Consider the following 18,546-nt stretch of genomic DNA (forward strand, 5'->3'; position numbering starts at 1 on the left):
TGAGATGGTTTGTGTTGCATTCACAGTTTTTAATACTGTAGCTGGAATTAGTCTTTGTTAATCTTCCTTCGCCAGCACTTTGACTTGTCTCAACAAACCTCTGCAGGCAGTGCATAAATACCATAACAAATCTCCACAAAAAAAAGTTAATTTTTACAGAACATAGTGTCGAAAACATGCAAAATTAAATACTGATAAAAAAATTGAGCAAGTTGAAAATGTTTTCTTTCTTTCTTTCTTTGTGCACTTAGTTTGATTAAAGGAAAAGACAATTAATTTGTAATAGAGAAAGACAACCAGTTGGTAATGAGTTTCTTGTACATTTGCATCTGAAAACTAAGCTTGAGAGGCAACCAACTGGTAATGAGTTTCTTGTACATTTGCATCTGAAAACTAAGCTTTTAAAAGATAAAACAATTGGTAATGAGGTTCTTGTACATTTGCATCTGAAAACTAAGCTTGAGAGAACTAATTGGTAATGAGTTTCTTGTACATTTGCATCTGAAATCTAAGCTTGAAAGCCTTACTTTGTTCAGACTCCAGGCCTCACTACTGGTGTGATTCTGGCAGTTTGTGACGCATAAGGCACATTTAAGTGCTTTTGTTTAAGATGCATTGTTTTCTGAATGGCTCTGTAGTTGGAATAAGCGACCTAACCTAATTACTGTGGCACTCTTAGTGGCCTTCATGATGTAGGAGATAATGAGACAAAATGCAGGAAAGAAAGGCAAACAGAAGTAAGTTTAGACATAAAACAAATTGAATAATTATTAATTTGTTTTTTTTTTTCTGTACGTGATGTGTTTAGCATGGGATTACATGGAAATCACTTTTTGAAAAGAAAAAATTGGCATTTGGGAGGAGTTCTCCTTTAAGGTTACCTTTGCCATTTTCGGCTGTGCTGCAAAGTAATTCCATAGGTAGGGTTGCCACCTTTCCTCGTGGCTAAAACTGGAGTAAGACCACACCCCCTGCTTTGCCGGTAACCCCTCCCATTCCAACCCCTCTCCTGCCCACATTCTGCCCATTGTGTGATGTCACTATGATGTCAGTTTACAGGGAATGCCCCCTTTTTCCAGTCCCAATGCTTGCTTCAGCCAATTTACTATTCTTTTCTGAAAGAAGGCATAGTAAATCAGCCGATTTTACAAACTCGGATGGTCTGTTTCCATTTTGAAACAGAATACCGGTGTTTGTAAAGTGTTTTCTGGTCTACTGGAGAATCGATTTGATTTCCAGATAGTCCGGAAAAAAAATGTAGAGGTTGCAACCCTATCCATAGGAGACATAGTCCTGTTTCAGAATCTGCAGAATTGAGTGCACTAGCTTTCAGTAGAAAAAAAAATGAAAGAGAAATAGCACCTAATTTGAAAGTAGAGAGGGAGTGGTTTACTGATATTGTCTTAGGTTTCTTTTTTCCTCACGAACTACTTGCTGAAAGCAAGAAACTGCCTTTTTGAGGAGGTGGTTTAAGTCAGAAAATTGCAATAGTTGAAGTCTTCATGAAAAATGGTATAAAGCAGTTTGCAAGTACAGTTGGAGGGGTGAGTACATAGTTAGCATGAAATGGCAGCTTATCCATTTAGGTGGTAAGTAAAAACAATCCTCTTTCAGATTCTGTAAATTTTTTTTCTTAACATGTGTTTGCCCCTTTCCTGTACTTTTTGTAGCAGACAGCTGCTTTTTGCCACACTAGTCAACTTGTTTTTCTTTGTAGGATGGTTGTGACTTTGTTTGCCGCTCAAAGCCTCGAAATGAGCCAGCAGCTTATCGTGGTATTGGTGATGACCAGCTAGGAGAGGAGACAGAAGAGAGAGATGACCACTTACTGCCTATGTGACACTAAAGAATGCAGCATATATCCCTCACCCTTTCTGTTTTATTTGAATACCACTGACCTGGATACATTTATTTTGAATTGTCTGTTCTGTTTGCTTTCAGAGGTTTTTCACCTGCAGCACAGTCTGCATCTAGAAATTCACTCTTGCATCTGCATACTTGGAATACTTATCTCCTTAAGAGCTACCTGCTAGGTGTTTTTCATATGGTGCACATTTTGGTACCATGAGTTTTAACTGCTGAGTTTTTGGAATTGTTTTCATGGTTGGGTTACAGTGGAAGGGCTGAACTGTTCAGTTGTGACTAGTGTACAGTACATTTGCCTACTTCCTAGTCCTTAAAGTGCTCCTGGTTCAAGTGGTACTTCATTTGCTGTACTAGGCTCCTGTAAGCTGTTATATGTTCCATTTAAAAAAAGTGTTATCAGACTATTTCCAAGTCTGATTTATAAAATACCACTTGTTTGCATATGCCAGTTTGCCTGAACGGTAACATTTAGTTTAATTCTATCCATAAGATTAAGCTGAGTTTCATAATCCATTGAAATGAGAGAAGGCGATTTGAGTAGATACTTGGTTAAGCTGTATGACCCTGCTTATAATGTGACTTTAGGAACTTTGTTATGATAGTTGAGAACTGTACACGATCTCAATGGAAGATTGAGTGCTATTATGTTCGTATGATTGCACAGTAACCAATGCATAAATGAAACTTCTCAGTCCCAGCTGCTGTCAGTTGAAGTTTATAATAGCAAGCTGTGTACAGCTCCCATCAAGTACCACCCCCATATCTTGCAACCATTTTGCGGTTGGTCCCTTTTGATGTCGAGCCAGTTGAGAATGCTTTTAATAAGGAGTTAGGATGGGTTAAGAAAATGATCATCCTCAGAGAGTATTAATTGAGGAGAATCATTTCATGGTGGGGTTCCATTCAATGGAGACAACACAGGGAAGCCACTAAATGAGGAAGGAGTACCTTTGTTTGGTTGTCAAAAAGGTGGAAAGAATTTTGTATTTGTAATATTTATGGAGTGAAACAAATCTAAGATGGTTACAGCTGAGAAATGTACTCTATGTGGAGTATATTTTCTTGATATTAAGTTAGTTAGTAACAGCATAAAATAGAGGTCCTATTGTCAAAATGGTTCATTTCACAGATGTAACCCATTACAGGACATCAGCACAGGTTTTGATATGTGACTACATGTACACCATTTAACCTTAAATGGAAGATTAAAACCCATGGTGTTTGGGGCATCCTTCTTACCATATATGATAGTAAGACTTTTTTGTTTTGTCCCCCCCCCCCCCCCCCAAGTATTCCAGCAAGATTGTGGCCCTTTGGTAATGGAAAGCATAGATGTGAAGTGAAGTTCTGTAGTACTACTTGTCATGAAATTTTCATATTGCTGATCATTTTAAATATGTCATAAATCATCTCTTGGCTGTGCAGCTGCCATTTTATACTTTTCTTTCATTGCTTTGACTTTGTATCACCACTTATTCATCTTGGTTCTTTATGCACATTAGTAGATAATTATCTTAATATCCTAAATTCTGCATCATAAAAGGTGCTGTGTGGGAGATTTAATATTATACCCGTTGGTGTGTGACATGGGTGGAAAATGATCTGGCTGTGGACCCTGCAGTCCTTTGCTGGTACTGAAGATAACATTTTAAATGTTAAATGTATGTGTGTGAAGGTTTTCTAAGAACCTTTTATTGCCTTTAAAATGCATTCTTTTAGGAAACCTCTTGGGACCCTTTAAAGAAACTTTCTGGAAAAGCTTAGAATATGACTTCATCAGCTTGACATGTTACTGCTTCTTGGTATTGCATTAACTGTTAATAGCTAAATGTGGTACCTTGGCCCCAACAAAGTTTGAGTGAAACTTCTGAAGTGATTGTTCCAGCTAGGGAAATGTCAGTCATTTGAGAACAATAATTAGTGAATGTGTTCCAATATTTGGTAACTGATCTAAGAAGAGCACAAAGCTGTAAAGAAGCTTACACTCTTTTTGTTACCTGGCTTTATCTGATTTAACGTGCTTGAAGATTATTTTGGTTTAATCTGCAAGTGAGTCTTGCTTTTCAATATCCTCCGTATTTTTTTATCTACATTTGAAAGATCAGTATCTCGAACAATAAAAACACCCAGTTAGCTTGGCCTGTCCTATCCCTGTCAGTCTTATGGTATTTTGTGTATTTCCCTTTTAGCTCATTTGAATTAGAGCTAAAAGTAACCCATTTTAATTAGAGGGTTTGTGTTGTGTGTTTCCCGACAGCTCGGCTAAGTCCGTTTAAGTTAGATGGCCTAGTGCCAGTTTAACTTGGAGCGTAGTGCTGTGTGTGTTCCCTGTACTGTTTTTGCTGTGTGTTTATATTTAGATTAATTTTGGTGCAATATTTTTATTACAGTTCTTATTCCTTGCTGTTCAGCATGTCTAAAGAGTCCAGAGATAAAGAACCCACGGTCTCTAGGTTCAAGAAATGCTAATAATACTCCCAAAAAATGCTTATAACTGATGGGGCACAGTTTGTACGTGTACTGCTTAGATGCTATTCACTTGCAGGAATCTTGCAGTTTTTGTCACTCCTTCAGCTTTCCAGTATTACATGAGAGGAAAAACAAATTGATTTTAAGAGGTTTAATAAAGCCTGCTTTTGATGAAGCTTTGCAAACTTCTCCAGCTACTAGTGACAAGTCCAAGAGACCTTCCTCTTTATCCTCTTCATTGGCATCCAAAGAAAATAACTAAATTGACTGAAAAATCTATCTCCTCGGCTCCACCTTCGGAACCGAGGGAGACAGTCAGTGCAGACAAATCTAGCTCATCGGTTCCAAAGACTTCGGAGCTCATAGAGACTACTTCTCTGAGCCGGTCCGTTGAATTAAAACCAGTGTCTCCGACCATGAGATCCCCTATGCATTAAAGGTCTCAATCCCCCACTCTCTCATCCAGGTCCTCTAGGAGCTTATCAGATGATGACATAGACAGGGTGGTGTGCAGGCTTTTGAAGCGCTGGCAGAATTGTTCTCTTCTCCAACCCCACCGGTCTCAGAACTGTTCAAGATGACTACATCCACAATTCCTCCTCCGGGCCAAACTGGATATTTGGAGCCGGAATGCCAGATACTGCTTGCGATAGACCCTTTGGTTCTGAGACCCCTTTGGGACTCTTAGGAACCGTTGCTTGCTCCAACACTTTTGGTGCTGTCCGGAGTGTCTAGTAGCCGTAGTTCTCCAGTCGGCTCTTGGGGGGGGGGGTCTCAGACCCGAGTCTCTTCGATTCCAAGTCTGCCCCTCGGTGCATCTGCGCAGGTGAGCTCTGCTCCTACATCGGCCTCTGAGCCAATCCTCCTTGGGGCCAGGGCTTTCCTCTGCTTCCTCGGAACCAGGGGGGTGTCCTCGGAACCGGGGGGATCGGCCTTCGAGGTGATGAGTGTGCTGTCCCCTCCTACAGTTCTACTCAGGGATACTGGCATTCTTCCCCCTCAGGCACCGGCGTCTGCTTCGGCACCATCCCATCTACAGGACAGCAGAGTTTCAGGGCCTCAGGAAGCCCCATTGGGCAAGCCCCACTCTTCCAAGACCTCCCCAGACTACCTGTCTGAGGAGCCACCTCGGAAGAGGGACATGCAAGAGGAAGCATGTGGACTCCCCTGATGAGTCCATCACTTCTGACACTGACCTCGAGAAAGCAGAAGGATCCCTGTGGTTGTCCTCTGAAGATATCTCTTTCTCAGATATCCTAGACATCCTAAAACAGAGAGAGAGAGAGAGATGGAAACCCATTAACCGTCCTCTGAAGATATCTCTTTCTCAGATATCCTAGACATCCTAAAACAGAGAGAGAGAGCTGGAAACCCATTAACCCTTCTGATGAGGAGTCAGTGTACCTGAAGGCCTTAGGATCTCAACCTTCAGCCTCCTGGGTTTCTCCGCCTTTCGATGAGCTTATGGATTTGGTTAATTGAAAGGCTTGGGAGTCACCAGACACTATGGAGCCAGTCCCTCAGAGGCCAATTAAGTTCCTGTCAACTCCTATGGATAAGAATTTTCTCTCAAAAGGTGTACCTGTAGATGCTATGGTGGTGGCAGCAGCCACAAAGAAGAAACTCTCTGAGACATCCTCATCTGTCCATCCGCCGAATAAGGAATCTCGAACGATGGACAGATACGGGAAGCATGTTTTCTCGTCAGCAACCTTCACCCTCAGATCGCTGAACTATATCACACATTTTACAAGACTTCAAAGAGATCTCCTGAAGGAGTTAGGAGATACTCTACAAGGTTCATTAGCTGCGGGGGGTCTCAGAAAAAGTGACCTCTCAGCTCTCCACCTTAAATTCCATAGTCAACTCCTCCAGGAGACTGATGGAGTGAGTTGAGCTGCGGGTTCAGGAGTTTCCCTTAGGAGATGCTCTTGGATACGTTTATGCAATTTTGCGAAACCTTTCAAGTCTACCTTTACCAACGCCCCGTTTGATGGTTTCTCTCCTTTTGGACCAAAAGTCAAGAGGACCCACTCATCAGATGCGAGCAGGAAGGGAAAACTCTCTCTGCCATTGGAGTATGTTTTTCCGTACCTTCAAGACCTTATCCTAAAGGCCAGAAGAGTGGAAAGATGTGGTTCAAAAGATCACAGGAAGTTTTTCAATTTGCATGAAGTGTGAACCTTCCCCAGGGGCAGAGGGGGAAGTAGTAATGGTAGACGTCACCCACATGGCAGGGGGGGCCCGCAAAACCACGGTGACCGTGATTCCTTTCGCGGCCGACCCTATTAGCGATCCTGAAAGGAGGCCTGCCTGCTCTTCTCTGGAGGCAGTCGAGGGGACGATTAACTTTGTACCCAGAAGCCTGGCTTAATATCACAAGAGACTATTGGGTACAAAGTATAATATCCAGAGGATATTTCATTCCCTTTTGCCAGCCCATTCCATAGATCAGAGGAATCCCGGATGTTTCACCCAGTCAGAGGGAACAAGCAACCATACCAATCCAAGAGTTGCTAAACAAGAGTCATCCAAGAAGTCCCCGCAGACCAAATAGGATTCGGAACTTACTCAAGATTCTTTTTAGTTACAAAAAGAACAGGAGACTGGAGACCCATTTTGGATCTCAGCAAGTTAAACAAATCTGTAAGTAAGTCCAAGTTCCGAATGGTGACACTGCAGTCAATTTTTCCCTTTTTAGGGAAAGACGATTGGATATGCTCAGTAGACCTCCAAGATGCGTACTACCATGTAAAAATGGACAGAGCATCAAGGAGTCACTACGCTTCCGGCTGAGAGCCAGTCATTATCAGTTTTGAGCTCTGCCCTTTGGTCTCACTACAGCCCCCAGAGTGTTCAAATGCATGGCAGTAGTAAACGGCTCACCTGAGATGCCTGGGATTCCAAGTGTTCCATACCTGGATGACTGGCTCCTAACTGCCACCACCATGCATCCACTTCTACAGGCCAGGGACACTACACTGGAACTTTGTGCTCAGTTAGGCATAACAGTGAATTTTCAAAAATCTGCCTTGTTGCCTTGTCAGTGTATTATATTTATCAGCACAGATCTAGATACCATTTCCATGATGGCTCGCCTCCTGCCCTCTCTGTCCTCAGACAGCAAATAGTAGACCTTCTTCCCAGGAGCAAGGTAAAAACAAAAGTAGTCCCAACACTTTTTGGAACCATGGCATCCGCCATTACTCTAGTCCCTGTAGCCAGGATGCACATGAGAATCCTTCAGTGGCTTCCATTTGCTCAATGGTCTTTTCAAGAACTTCATATGGTCCCATCAGATAATAACAGATTCCTGCAAGAGAGATCTCCTGTGGTGGCTTCAGTCCAGTCATGTGACGATCGGAAGACCTTTTGTTCCATAACAACCTGTTGCTACTGTGACCACAGATGCTTCTCAGATAGGGTGTGGAGGCATTAACTGGGAAGAACAGTCCAAGGCACATGCCAAGAACACGAGGCTCAGTTGCACATCAGTGTTCTAGAGATGAGAGCTGTGCTTCTGGCGTTGCAAGCACTTCAGGACTCTCTTTCACTAAGAACGATTTCAATCCAGTCAGACAACATGTCTGTAGTCTGGTACATAAACAAACAAGGAGGAACCAGATCATACCTCCTTTGTCGAGAAGCACTGAGAGTATGGCAATGGGCAATCTCTTCCCAATGTTTTCTGGTAGCAAGGCATATCCCGGGGAAATCCAGCGTGATAGCCGACAAGCTCAGAAGGGCAATTTTGATGCCTCATGAGTGGTCTCTTAAACAGAGCAAAGTGGACAAGATTTTCCGAACTTGGGGACAGCCTTGCTGCGACCTATTTGCAACCCCCCCTGAATACCAAATGCAGCAGCTACTTTGCCCTAATTCTCCCAGTGAGGGAGACACCGAGGCACACATTCATCCATGATTGGCCCTCGGGACTACTGTATGCGTTTCCTCCCTTTCTGTTAATTCCCCAAGTGATTCAGAAAGCCATGGTCTTGGGAAGCAGGCTAATTCTCATTGCTCCATATTAGCCTCGTCAGATTTGGTTCCCCTTCCTCTGGCCTCATCTTCAGGAGAAGCCATGGGCTCTGGACCTAGTCCCAGACCTTCTGACTCGTATGTCAGGTGCACTTCATGCTTCTCTCCAGACCCTCAATTTGACAACTTGGCTGCTCTACTTCCAGACATAGTCAGACTTCAAAATTTTATTCCAGCAGTTAAACATATTTTGGTCTCTTCTCATAAGGCTTTCACCAGAAAATTGTATTCCAGCAAATGGAGGAAATTCTCCTACTGGGCAATAGCGAGAGACATAGATCCCTTCTGTGCCTCTATTAGTTCAATTTTAGAATTCCTGGCGGAACTTTTTCAGCAAGGCTGTGCTTGCAGCTAAAGTCAAAGTCCAATTAGCTGAAATTTCCAATTATCACATTGGTGAATACACTCCTAATTTCATGTCACACAGGCTGTGTAAAGCTTTTTAAAAGGAACTTGTTTGTTGAGGCCTCCCATTAAAGAACCTCTCTCACCTGGGGACCTAAATTTTGTTCTTATTTACATAACTTTACCCCTTTTTGACCATGCTTCTTCATGCAATCTAAATTTCTCTCCTGGAAGACCATCTTGTTAGTGGCTATTATGTCTGCATGAAGTGTCAAGAGTTGCAAGCTCTATCAATTAAACCACCATACCTAATCTTTCATAAGGATAGAGCATCCTTGAGGACTAATCCATCTTTCGTGCCAAAAGTCTGCTCTCAAACCAATCTGAACCAAGTCTATTGAACTTCCAGTTTTCTTTCCTAATCATTACAAGGCAGTGGAGTCTGCATGTCCTCCCTGCGGTCGAGTGGCCTCCGAAAGACATGCGTGAATGGGCGTGTGTCAGGCTGGCAACTCGGCACCATAAAAATCTACTGCCAATCTTTAGCGGACTAGAGTTCTGCTGTGGTGACGCCTAACCGGGAAAAGCCGAAAAGACAAACAACAACAACCAAGGCAGAATACAAACTACATCAGTTGGATATACATAGGCAACTGAGATTTAATTTACATTGAACCAAAGATTTCAGGAAAAAAGACCAGCTATTTATTTCCTTCTCTCAAGCAAAGTGAGGCAAGCCAGTCTGAAAAGTTACACTTTCAAATTGGCTTACCAGTTGTATTACCTTTTATGTACACTTCAAACAAAACTTTACCTTTCAAAAATCAAAGGCCATTCAACTAGAGCTCTAGCAACACCCTCTGCTTACTATGCTAGATTATCTATGGACAGCATTTGTGCAGCTGCTACATGTGCCAGGCCCTATACTTTCATTACTCATTACAAGGTAGATTTGGCCTCCAGGGACGGAGCTTCTTTTGGGTCCACAGTGCTCAAAGGTGTACTCCCATGAGCCACCCAGGAAAATGGTGCTAGGGACGCTGTCCCATACAGTAAGAAAGAAGGCGAGAGGGACAGCATAACATAAAGAAGCTATGTACTTACCATAACGTTCCATGTTTGTTCTCTCTTGCCCTTCTTTCTTATGTCCCTCCCTCCTTCCTCCAGCCAAGACTCCTAGAGGACTGATGATTTTTCTTTCCTCCTACTGAGAGACTGCCTCTGAAATTGGTTGTTTTTCCTCTTATATGTATTGTTTATATATATATATATATATATATATATATATATATATATATATATATATATATCCCCCATGTTATGAAATAGGAATATGCATTCCGTTTATGGCTAGCAGCAAACAAGATCTGGGGGTGGGTTACTGCAATGCATTATGGGATAGTATTGAGCCATGAGCCAAGTCAGAGACTTCGAGCTAGTGTATTGGCCGAGTCGGAGCAGAGTACCTGCTCCGAACCCATCCAGTAAGAAAGAAGGGCGAGAGAGGACAACAAACATGGAATGTTACAAGGTCTTGTGTGAAGGTTTTAAAAATATTTTTCAGTCAGGATGTATTTGGCCATAATGCCTGTCCAGCCACCGCAGCTGACCCATGCTGTTTGATTTTTTGTTACACTGAGAACTCCATATTGTATTCATTGTTGAAGATTGTAGTTGAGGAACAGGGTTTAGCAGTAGAGTGACTCATCTTTTTAAGCTAGTGGTTTTGATATTCCTTAACATGCTCCCTTCACCCAGTGATATGTGAAGCAATGCATCCAGGTCTTTGACTCTTGTTTCAGTTCATGCTTCAGAGCACCTTCACTGCCCTCAGAAATGCTGCTGTTTTCTGCAAGACCACAACTACATTGTCACCCAAACACCTAGAGCTAAAGTGGATAGCACCCCAAGAGGAAGAAGTGCTGGTTCTTTCACTTATGCTCCCCCCCCCTGATTGTTTCCTCCCAGGTTCTCTAGTCATGGTTGGATCATTTCTGCAAGAGTCGGGATTTTGCCATTGCACCTTTGGCCAAATTGTATATGCAGGCTCTGGTATGAAGATTTGATTGTTTTACCTCCTTGTACATGTAATATGTGTCTTTAAATGAAAATGACTTTATTGTTAGGGGCAGAACAAACTTTTTTTGTGCTAGGACTTTAATTTCTGCCTGTTTTAGATCACCATTTTTTTCTGTTGAGAAAATTTTTCAAGGTTTTTAAAATTCTTCACAGGTGATGTGCAGCTGAAACTACTTCCTTTTTCCTGGTTGTGAGTAAAACACTTCACACCTCATTAGTTGCGAGTATAGGGGAGAGAGCAAATAGCACATCGACAGACTTCGTTTTGAGTTGGAAACGTGTCATCTTCTGCTTTTCTTGGGACTGATTCTTTTATGGCATAATAGGATCTTTATTTTCTTTGAGAAAGATGGTTGTTTATACTAGCTTTCTATTGTTTTTTTTAAGTTACAAAGTATTTCAGAAGTGCTGTTAACATTTAAACCAAGAAAACTGTCTTGTACTATGCATCCACAATGAGGATTCCAAAATAACCAAACCTCCGTATGATAGCAACCCACATCCTGCTGTTTAGAAAGAACATCTCTAAAAGAGAAAACGTATTAGTTCTTATAGTTGTGGTTGATTTTAGAGATAGTGGATTATATTACAGTAGTGTATTTTTTTTCAGTACACTGTCACGTTACATTACAAAGAGCTTCCATTCAGTGTACATATTTGTAGCATTAAGATGAGGCTACTTTAATGGGTGCCTTTTTTGTGCCTCAGATAGGCAAATACTTTCTGAAAGGAATTTACATGTAAGGAGGCTTATTTTTCTGACTGTGTACTGAGACATTGAACGTGATGAACTTCGAACAGAGATCATTTATGTAATATTCTGAAAACATTACTCAATTATTTGTAGCTCAGAGTTCTGGTCTAGTAAACTGGAGGGAAAACCATCCCTGCTGACAGTGGTGCACAACTGTGAAACATTTCAGTGGGCTCAACAGTATTTATTCTATTAAATTTAAGCAGTATGTTATAATGAAACGTGAAACATGAAGCATCCACCTCTTTTCATTTCCTACCAAATGCAGCTTGCTGTAAATAACAAGTACTGATATGCACACACAACTTTAGTAAGAGATGCATCCTCTCAACAAGCTTCATGCCTAAAGGATTTCTTTAGAAACAGCCTACTGCTGACTTGAAACTGCTTATATTTACACTGCCAGTGCAGTATTTGCCAATTCCTCTCTAGATGCTACCTTTTAGAGCTCCAGATACTTTCTTGGGGAATTGAGTTTCTTGCCTGTCTGACCAGCAAGACAGTAGGTAGACTTTGGTGGTGTCATTGTACAGAAGTATTAGTACCTGTTATGATTTTGTTGCATTAGTACCATTTTCGTTCACACTTGGGGGGTTGATTGTTTTTCATAGACAAGGATGCCACAATTTGTATGACTTGCATCACAGAACGCAACTTTTATATTTGGGTATAACTGGTTTACTCCTCAATGGAATTACTGAGTTGGGTGTACTCTGTCCACATCATCTCTGATCAGGTTAACATTTATCATCATGTATTGCTCATCATCCAAAGTTTATGTTCAGACTGTTTTAATACTCCAGGACAAGTGTACATCCAGAATTTGAAGTTAAATGCTTAACCATAAATGAAAGCCATTTCTAAACTTCCTGAAGATAGTTTCACTTGAGACAATAATTGCAAGACAATCTGCTTACTGAAAAGTTTTGAAGATTTCAGCTTTAGCTGTCAATCTGCACGCACACACATTTATATATATATATATATATGTATGTATGTATGTATTTATGTATATATATATTGCAAATAAAGATAGTTTTGCCAGAATTAGTACTGTTGCTTTGGAAAGGAGTAATCCTCAGAAGGAACATAGATGCCGGTGTTTACATTTGTTCCCATTTTATTTTATTTCCAAGCCACGTTTTGGTAGCTGTGGAAGCTTTGTTATGCTCACCAATAACATAATGATATCACCTACACTGTGTTAATTTATTTTTTCAGTAATTTGTGTAAAAATGCATGTTGCTAGCTCAGTGCTAAAACTGTCATGACGGTGATGAAGTGATGCTTTTTATTTGGCTGAGATTGTCTAGATATTATAATGGAGCTTCTCAAGTTTTCAGACTTCTAATTCTTAACGTAATCCATTTGCTGTAGTTGAGCCAACATAAAAACTGTTATTAATCATTCTGTCATCCCTTGGCATAAAATGAAATCATACAAAAGCAAGGAAATAACATCATATGTAAAGTTAACAAAGCTATACAAGCATAAAAACACAATATGGAAAAGAATTGCCCTAATTTAACCAATAACAAAACTCCAGTTCAATTCTGTGTTAAATCCAAGGGAAAGACAGGGTTGTTGCATTGTAAAATAAAAAACAAACAAAAGAAGTTTTTCTCTGCATCAAAATATTTTCATTATCTTGGTCAATATAGTCTAATTGTACATGTAAACTATTCCAACTCTTAAATTCTTATATTCAAAGTTTTGACAATATGCCTAATATTGAGCAGTGGGGCTGTTTAACTATTTTTGCATTGAAGTCCTGACTGAAATCACAGTTGCATTATTTTAAACAGATGGGTTTTGCCACTAATGTCTGGCCACATTAGTAGATAATTATCTTAATATCTTAAATTCTGCATCATAAAAGGTGCTGTGTGGGAGATTTAATATTATACCCATTGGTGTGTGACATGGGTGGAAAATTATCTGGCTGTGGACCCTGCAGTCCTTTGTTGGTACTGAAGATAACATTTTAAATGTTAAATGCATCTGTGTGAAGGTTTACTAAGAACCTTTTATTGCCTTTAAAATGCATTCTTTTAGGAAACCTCTTGGGACCCTTTAAAGATGCTTTCTGGAGAAGCTTAGAATATGACTTCATCAGCTTGACATGTTACTGCTTCTTGGTATTGCATTAACTGTTAATAGCTAAATGTAGTACCTTAGCCCCAACAAAGTTTGAGTGAAACTTCTGAACCTAAACTTTTCCAATAGCCGTACATCCAATGTATGACCTCAACCTATGACCGTAGGGTACATAAGTGGCTGCATGAGCATAAATCCTCAGGCTATCTCTTTGGCAGCATGGATGCAGGTTTTGCACCCATCTGACTGATTTTTTTGTGGTCACTTGTACCATAAGCCTTCATGGATTCAGATAAATACCCCATTGGGGAACTTTTCTTATTTATCATATTGATCAGTGATTTCTTAGATGTCAGCTAGCAGGGGAAAGTGTTGTTGCAATAGGCAAATACCCTGCCCTGCAAGTACTGCCATTCCTGCTGCCTGTTCTTAAGTGCAGAACACAGTTACAGGTCTTGTTCCATCTGCAAGTCTTTTGTACCCAATACTTTGAGATTCAGTTTATTGTCATTGAATACTTTTCCAGAGATTCAACAACTCAGTGATTGAGGTACGTCAGGGGTTAGAGCCTCCTCGCTTCATCCAAGCAGATATCGCCCCTGTGAAGAAATGACAAAAGACTAAGCATGTTCCATTCCCTTCATCTTCTGGAGAGGAAAAGTGGATGGACTTTACTCAGGGCCGATTCAAGGCCCTTGTAGCTCTCCAGCCTCCTTCCTTTTCAGTTCAGGAGTCGTCCATGGAGGATGAGGGAGCCTTAGATTTCAATGATCATTCCCAACTCCTCTCAAAATCCACTCAAATGGACAGGTCCACTCAGATGATTACTCCCTCTCACCAAGTTTCCTTATGGAAAGGGCTTTTGGGGAGAACATTGAGAATATGATGCAACGTTCTGAGTGAGATTCTAATCAGATCTCTTGATGTTCAGAAAAGAGATTATAGTTTTAGTGGACACTCCAGCTTCTACTCCTGTCCCTGCAGTCCTGGAAGCCTTTCTTGATGCTTTTGTGGCTGTCTACTGCTCCTGACTCTCAGCCTCCAGCCCTCAAGAGGCCTGATAGATTCTATAAAGTTCCAGATACACTCAAGTTTCTTTCCAAGAATCCAGTTGCTGATCCTTCAGTTATTTCCTTAGCCTCAGAGAATGCATCTACACTTCTGCCTAATGATAATGCCCTTCCCTCAGAAAAGAACAGTATTGGGGGAAAGGTCTATGCTTCCTTTACCCAGGCCTTCAGGGCATTAATTGTCAGACTCAGATGACCAAATACCTTTTGGTTATCCTTGGCAACCTGAATAAGGTAGTTACTGACATGGTAGGGTCAGACTGTAAATAACAGGTTATGTATTTAGTGGCTCAAGCTACTCTAGTAACTATGCGTACTATAAACTGCAGCTGTGATGCTGTTGAGACCTCCTCCAGAGCAGTTGCTACCAGCTCAGTTAAGAGATGCATATGGTTACACACACTTCATCTCTTGATTTCATGGCAAAACTCAAGTCCATCTTCTTTTTCTACCCTTACCGCATCATATCTTTGCCCTCTTTCCAAAAACCTCATTCTGCTAGAGCAGTGGCCTCTTTTGTAGTTTTGTACAAGGGGATAGATTCAGACTAATACTGGAAGTAGCTACCTGGTCTTCAGTGCCACTTTCACTAAGCTTTACAGAGTTGATACCTTTTGCCTCTTAGACAGTTCTCACAATTCTCAGCCTTCCACCCTTTTACTCCCTTAAGCTTTGTAAATCTGTTTGGAATACTGCAACAGTGATCAATAGGACATAAACTGTTAAAATAAGTTCTTACACCGCTGAACTTTCTGTTAGTATTGCTGCAGATTTTCTTTTAGTTTCCTTCAAAGTATGTTAAACCACAGGAACACTATATAACATATACTGCTTTCATACAGTTACAACAATTTAAATTGCATAGTCTTGCTTTGACTGTTAACTGGAATAAAGTCTTCTATCATAATATTACACATTGTATAGTGGCCAAAGCAGTGGTCCACTCTGTTTCTATGGTTTCTAGTCATTGTATATTGAATTATTGATTCATCTGGGTGTTCAAAATGTTTGAATATGGGAGCCTCTAAAACAAGATAACCGTGATGGTGGTGTGTATGTGTAACCCGTGCAAGCTCAACATCCTGAAAAAAAATCACAGCCCAGAGTTGTTTAACCACATAGTGCAATTCCACTGAACAAATATTTTAGTGCATAATTGGAATACATTGCAAGCATATTTGTTGGCTAATTATTAATAAAAAGCTGGCTATTAATATTTTGTGTTCCAAAATTAAATCCGTTCTATTTTTAGAACAGGTTTGCTGATGTGTTTTTGTTCATCTTAAGTTCTGAAACCCCTTTTCACAAATAATTATAAATTCTGACTCATTTAGGGAAAAAATTTAATTCACTATAATTTTGATTTGCCTTTAAAATGCAGCATAAGCTAAGGAACCAATTAAAGATTTAGATTGACTACCCCCATGCAAGACCATCTGTGCATTTGAATTTGTACTATACAAGGTAGTCCTAAATCTTAATTGGTCTGCCCCACAATGGCATATTAACAAATCTATTGTCCTTTTGAACTGTCAAAAAATTATAACATTTTTCAGTGTTACTATTGCAAACAAAAAGTAAAATATATGTATCATAGATATACATTTCAAAAAATCAGTGTTATACTTCTAACTCAAACCCATGGTCAAATTATTGCACAAGGGAGCAAAACAAGCTTCCATTGTTGCTCCTCAGTTTGTCTTTAGGTTTGACCATCAAATGTAAAGAAATGATTTATAGAAAACCAAACCAAATCACAAATAAAGAGGGACTAGGATCTAAAAATAATTTAAGGCTTGCAAACTGGCATGGTTATAGTAATTTAAGGCTTGCAAACTGCCATGGTTATAGATACTGCTATATAAGGATGTAGCTTCAGAGTTTGCTCAAAAATATTTTTTCTCCCAACATAAGCCTTCAAACGTCCGGCATCTGCAGTGTTTTGTATGTAAAACCAATTTTTCAACATATTTTAGGAAATTATTAATTCAACCTATTTTTCTAAATAATCTGTTAGTAACTTTGAGTCTGCAGGTGGGTTATATAAATCTGTGTGCAATTTTGGTAATCGGTAAAAAACAGGAATCAAAGTATCTTGTGTTATAGGCATCATATGTATATGATTATTTATTTGTATTTGTTTTCCGGGGTAGAGCACTGATCTCCATGGACCTTTTTCATATTCAGTCTGGGAGTGGTGTCTGGTTAAGTAACTTGCTCAGAGTCACAGTTAGGCAGTGGAAGTTGAGGGAGTCAAGTCTTGCACCTCTGGACCACAGGAAACAGCTTAAGCCATCTGCCAGACCAAAAAAAAATGCAATCTGCTTCCTTTATCAAGAAGCGCTTTAAACTCCATGTAGCTTTGTAGTGCCGACTTGCTTCATAAGTGCTGTTATCCAATTTTCAACATTCAGTATATTATTATTACCACCCTTATCAGCTGACATTGTGACTTTTTTGTCCCCATTCCTTTAGGGGATGCCCTTCAGTTTTAGTTAAAGTATATCGAATAGTACATAATTTCCTACGGTTATGCTTAATAATTGGAGCCATTTATGTTCAACTGATGTTCTTCGTGTTTCACTGTAGCAGTCATCACATTTGGGTTATCCCTGCCAGAGGTAGCCCTCGGCCGGGCTGAATACCCGAGACTTAGTATTTCTGCGTCACTTGCTGTCATGTGAGGACTGACATCAGGTCGTCAGTGGTATAAAGTAAGGCAGCCGACGCCATTACATCAGTCTCTCTTGCCGTGGAGCCTGAAGTAGAAGCAGTTCGCACGAGTGCCGGTCGTTTCCTAATTGAGTTGAAGTCTTCTAAAGCTAAGTACCCAGTTGGGGATCCTTTTTTTTTTTTTTGCACTAACCAATGTCAGAAAAAGTTAATTGTGTCGCCTGTGGAAAGCAAATACCACACCGAGACTTCCACTCTTACTGCGTCACTTGCCTAGGCCCAGACCACGACGTCCCCTGTTGTTGCTTCTGTGCTTTGTTTAATGCCAGAACTATCCATCATCGGGCCCTTATTGTAGCCAGATATTTTCGTTTACAGTCCTCAAATTCTGATATGGCTTCGGTAAGCCATCCAACAGCAGATTTTCCACAAAAATGTAAAGATAAAGACGGAGACAAGACCGTACAGGTCCAAACCCTCTGATGATGCTTGTTTTAAGCTAGTCATCAATACTCCAGTACTCAATGAGGTGCTTTCGCAGCCCCTGATGCCTGCTTCAGTTGATTTGCAGGCCGCTACCGAGACCCTTTCAGAGACCGGTATGCCACAAAACTCTTCTTTGTCTAAGGATCCTGCGGACATCTCTACCTTGGATGGGTCCTGAGCCGCTGAATAGGCACCGGCTTCCGAGGAAGTCCTTTGCACCTCTGAATCTCGACACAAACCAACATCTTTTTTCATGACTACTGTTCCTATGAAAACAACCGAGTTCCTTAGGCCCAGGGTTCGAACCACACCCAAGAAACCGACTACACACTCAGGCACCTGCTACTTTGCCTCACTCTCAAATGCTTAAAATGGCAGAAGACCTTATCATGCTGATCAGGGGAAGCCAAGCTATCCCTTCAAAAAGGAAAAGAGATGTGTCCCCAGTAGTTTTGTCTGAACAAGAGTCAGATGAATCTAATGCATCTGACTATGAAGACATGCAGCCCCTCTCCACTTATGAGGATTCTGATGCAGAGGAATCCATTCCTTCAGCCTCTCCCACAGAGGATTTTTCCTTTGGGGAAACCCTGCATACTTTAAGGGAGCATTTCCAATGGGAGAGTCAGACTACCCTCTGTCTAAAAAGAGACTCAGGGAATTTCTAGA

General features: G+C 40.7%; 1 protein-coding gene and 1 long non-coding RNA gene across 3 annotated transcripts in view; one reads left to right on the forward strand and one right to left on the reverse strand.

Moving 5' to 3' along the window:
* The window catches only part of M6PR (mannose-6-phosphate receptor, cation dependent), a 648,471-nt gene extending 645,298 nt beyond the window's left edge, over positions 1-3,173 (forward strand). For both annotated transcript variants that reach the window (XM_044079663.1, XM_044079661.1), the window contains exon 7: positions 1,718-3,173. In XM_044079663.1, the coding sequence (XP_043935598.1) occupies positions 1,718-1,840 (123 nt within the window). In that variant the 3' untranslated portion in view covers positions 1,841-3,173. The remainder of the gene's footprint in view (positions 1-1,717) is intronic.
* Positions 3,140-17,440, reverse strand: LOC122808683. The gene is made up of 2 exons (XR_006365811.1): positions 13,725-17,440; positions 3,140-3,703 (listed from the first exon to the last, which is right to left on the reverse strand). It is a non-coding gene; the product is annotated as an uncharacterized LOC122808683 (long non-coding RNA).
* Between the last annotated feature and the right edge of the window lie 1,106 nt (positions 17,441-18,546).

Source organism: Protopterus annectens, chromosome 8.part0 (assembly GCF_019279795.1).
Source record: "Protopterus annectens isolate FY-2018-M chromosome 8.part0, PAN1.0, whole genome shotgun sequence".
Taxonomy (NCBI): domain Eukaryota; kingdom Metazoa; phylum Chordata; order Ceratodontiformes; family Protopteridae; genus Protopterus; species Protopterus annectens.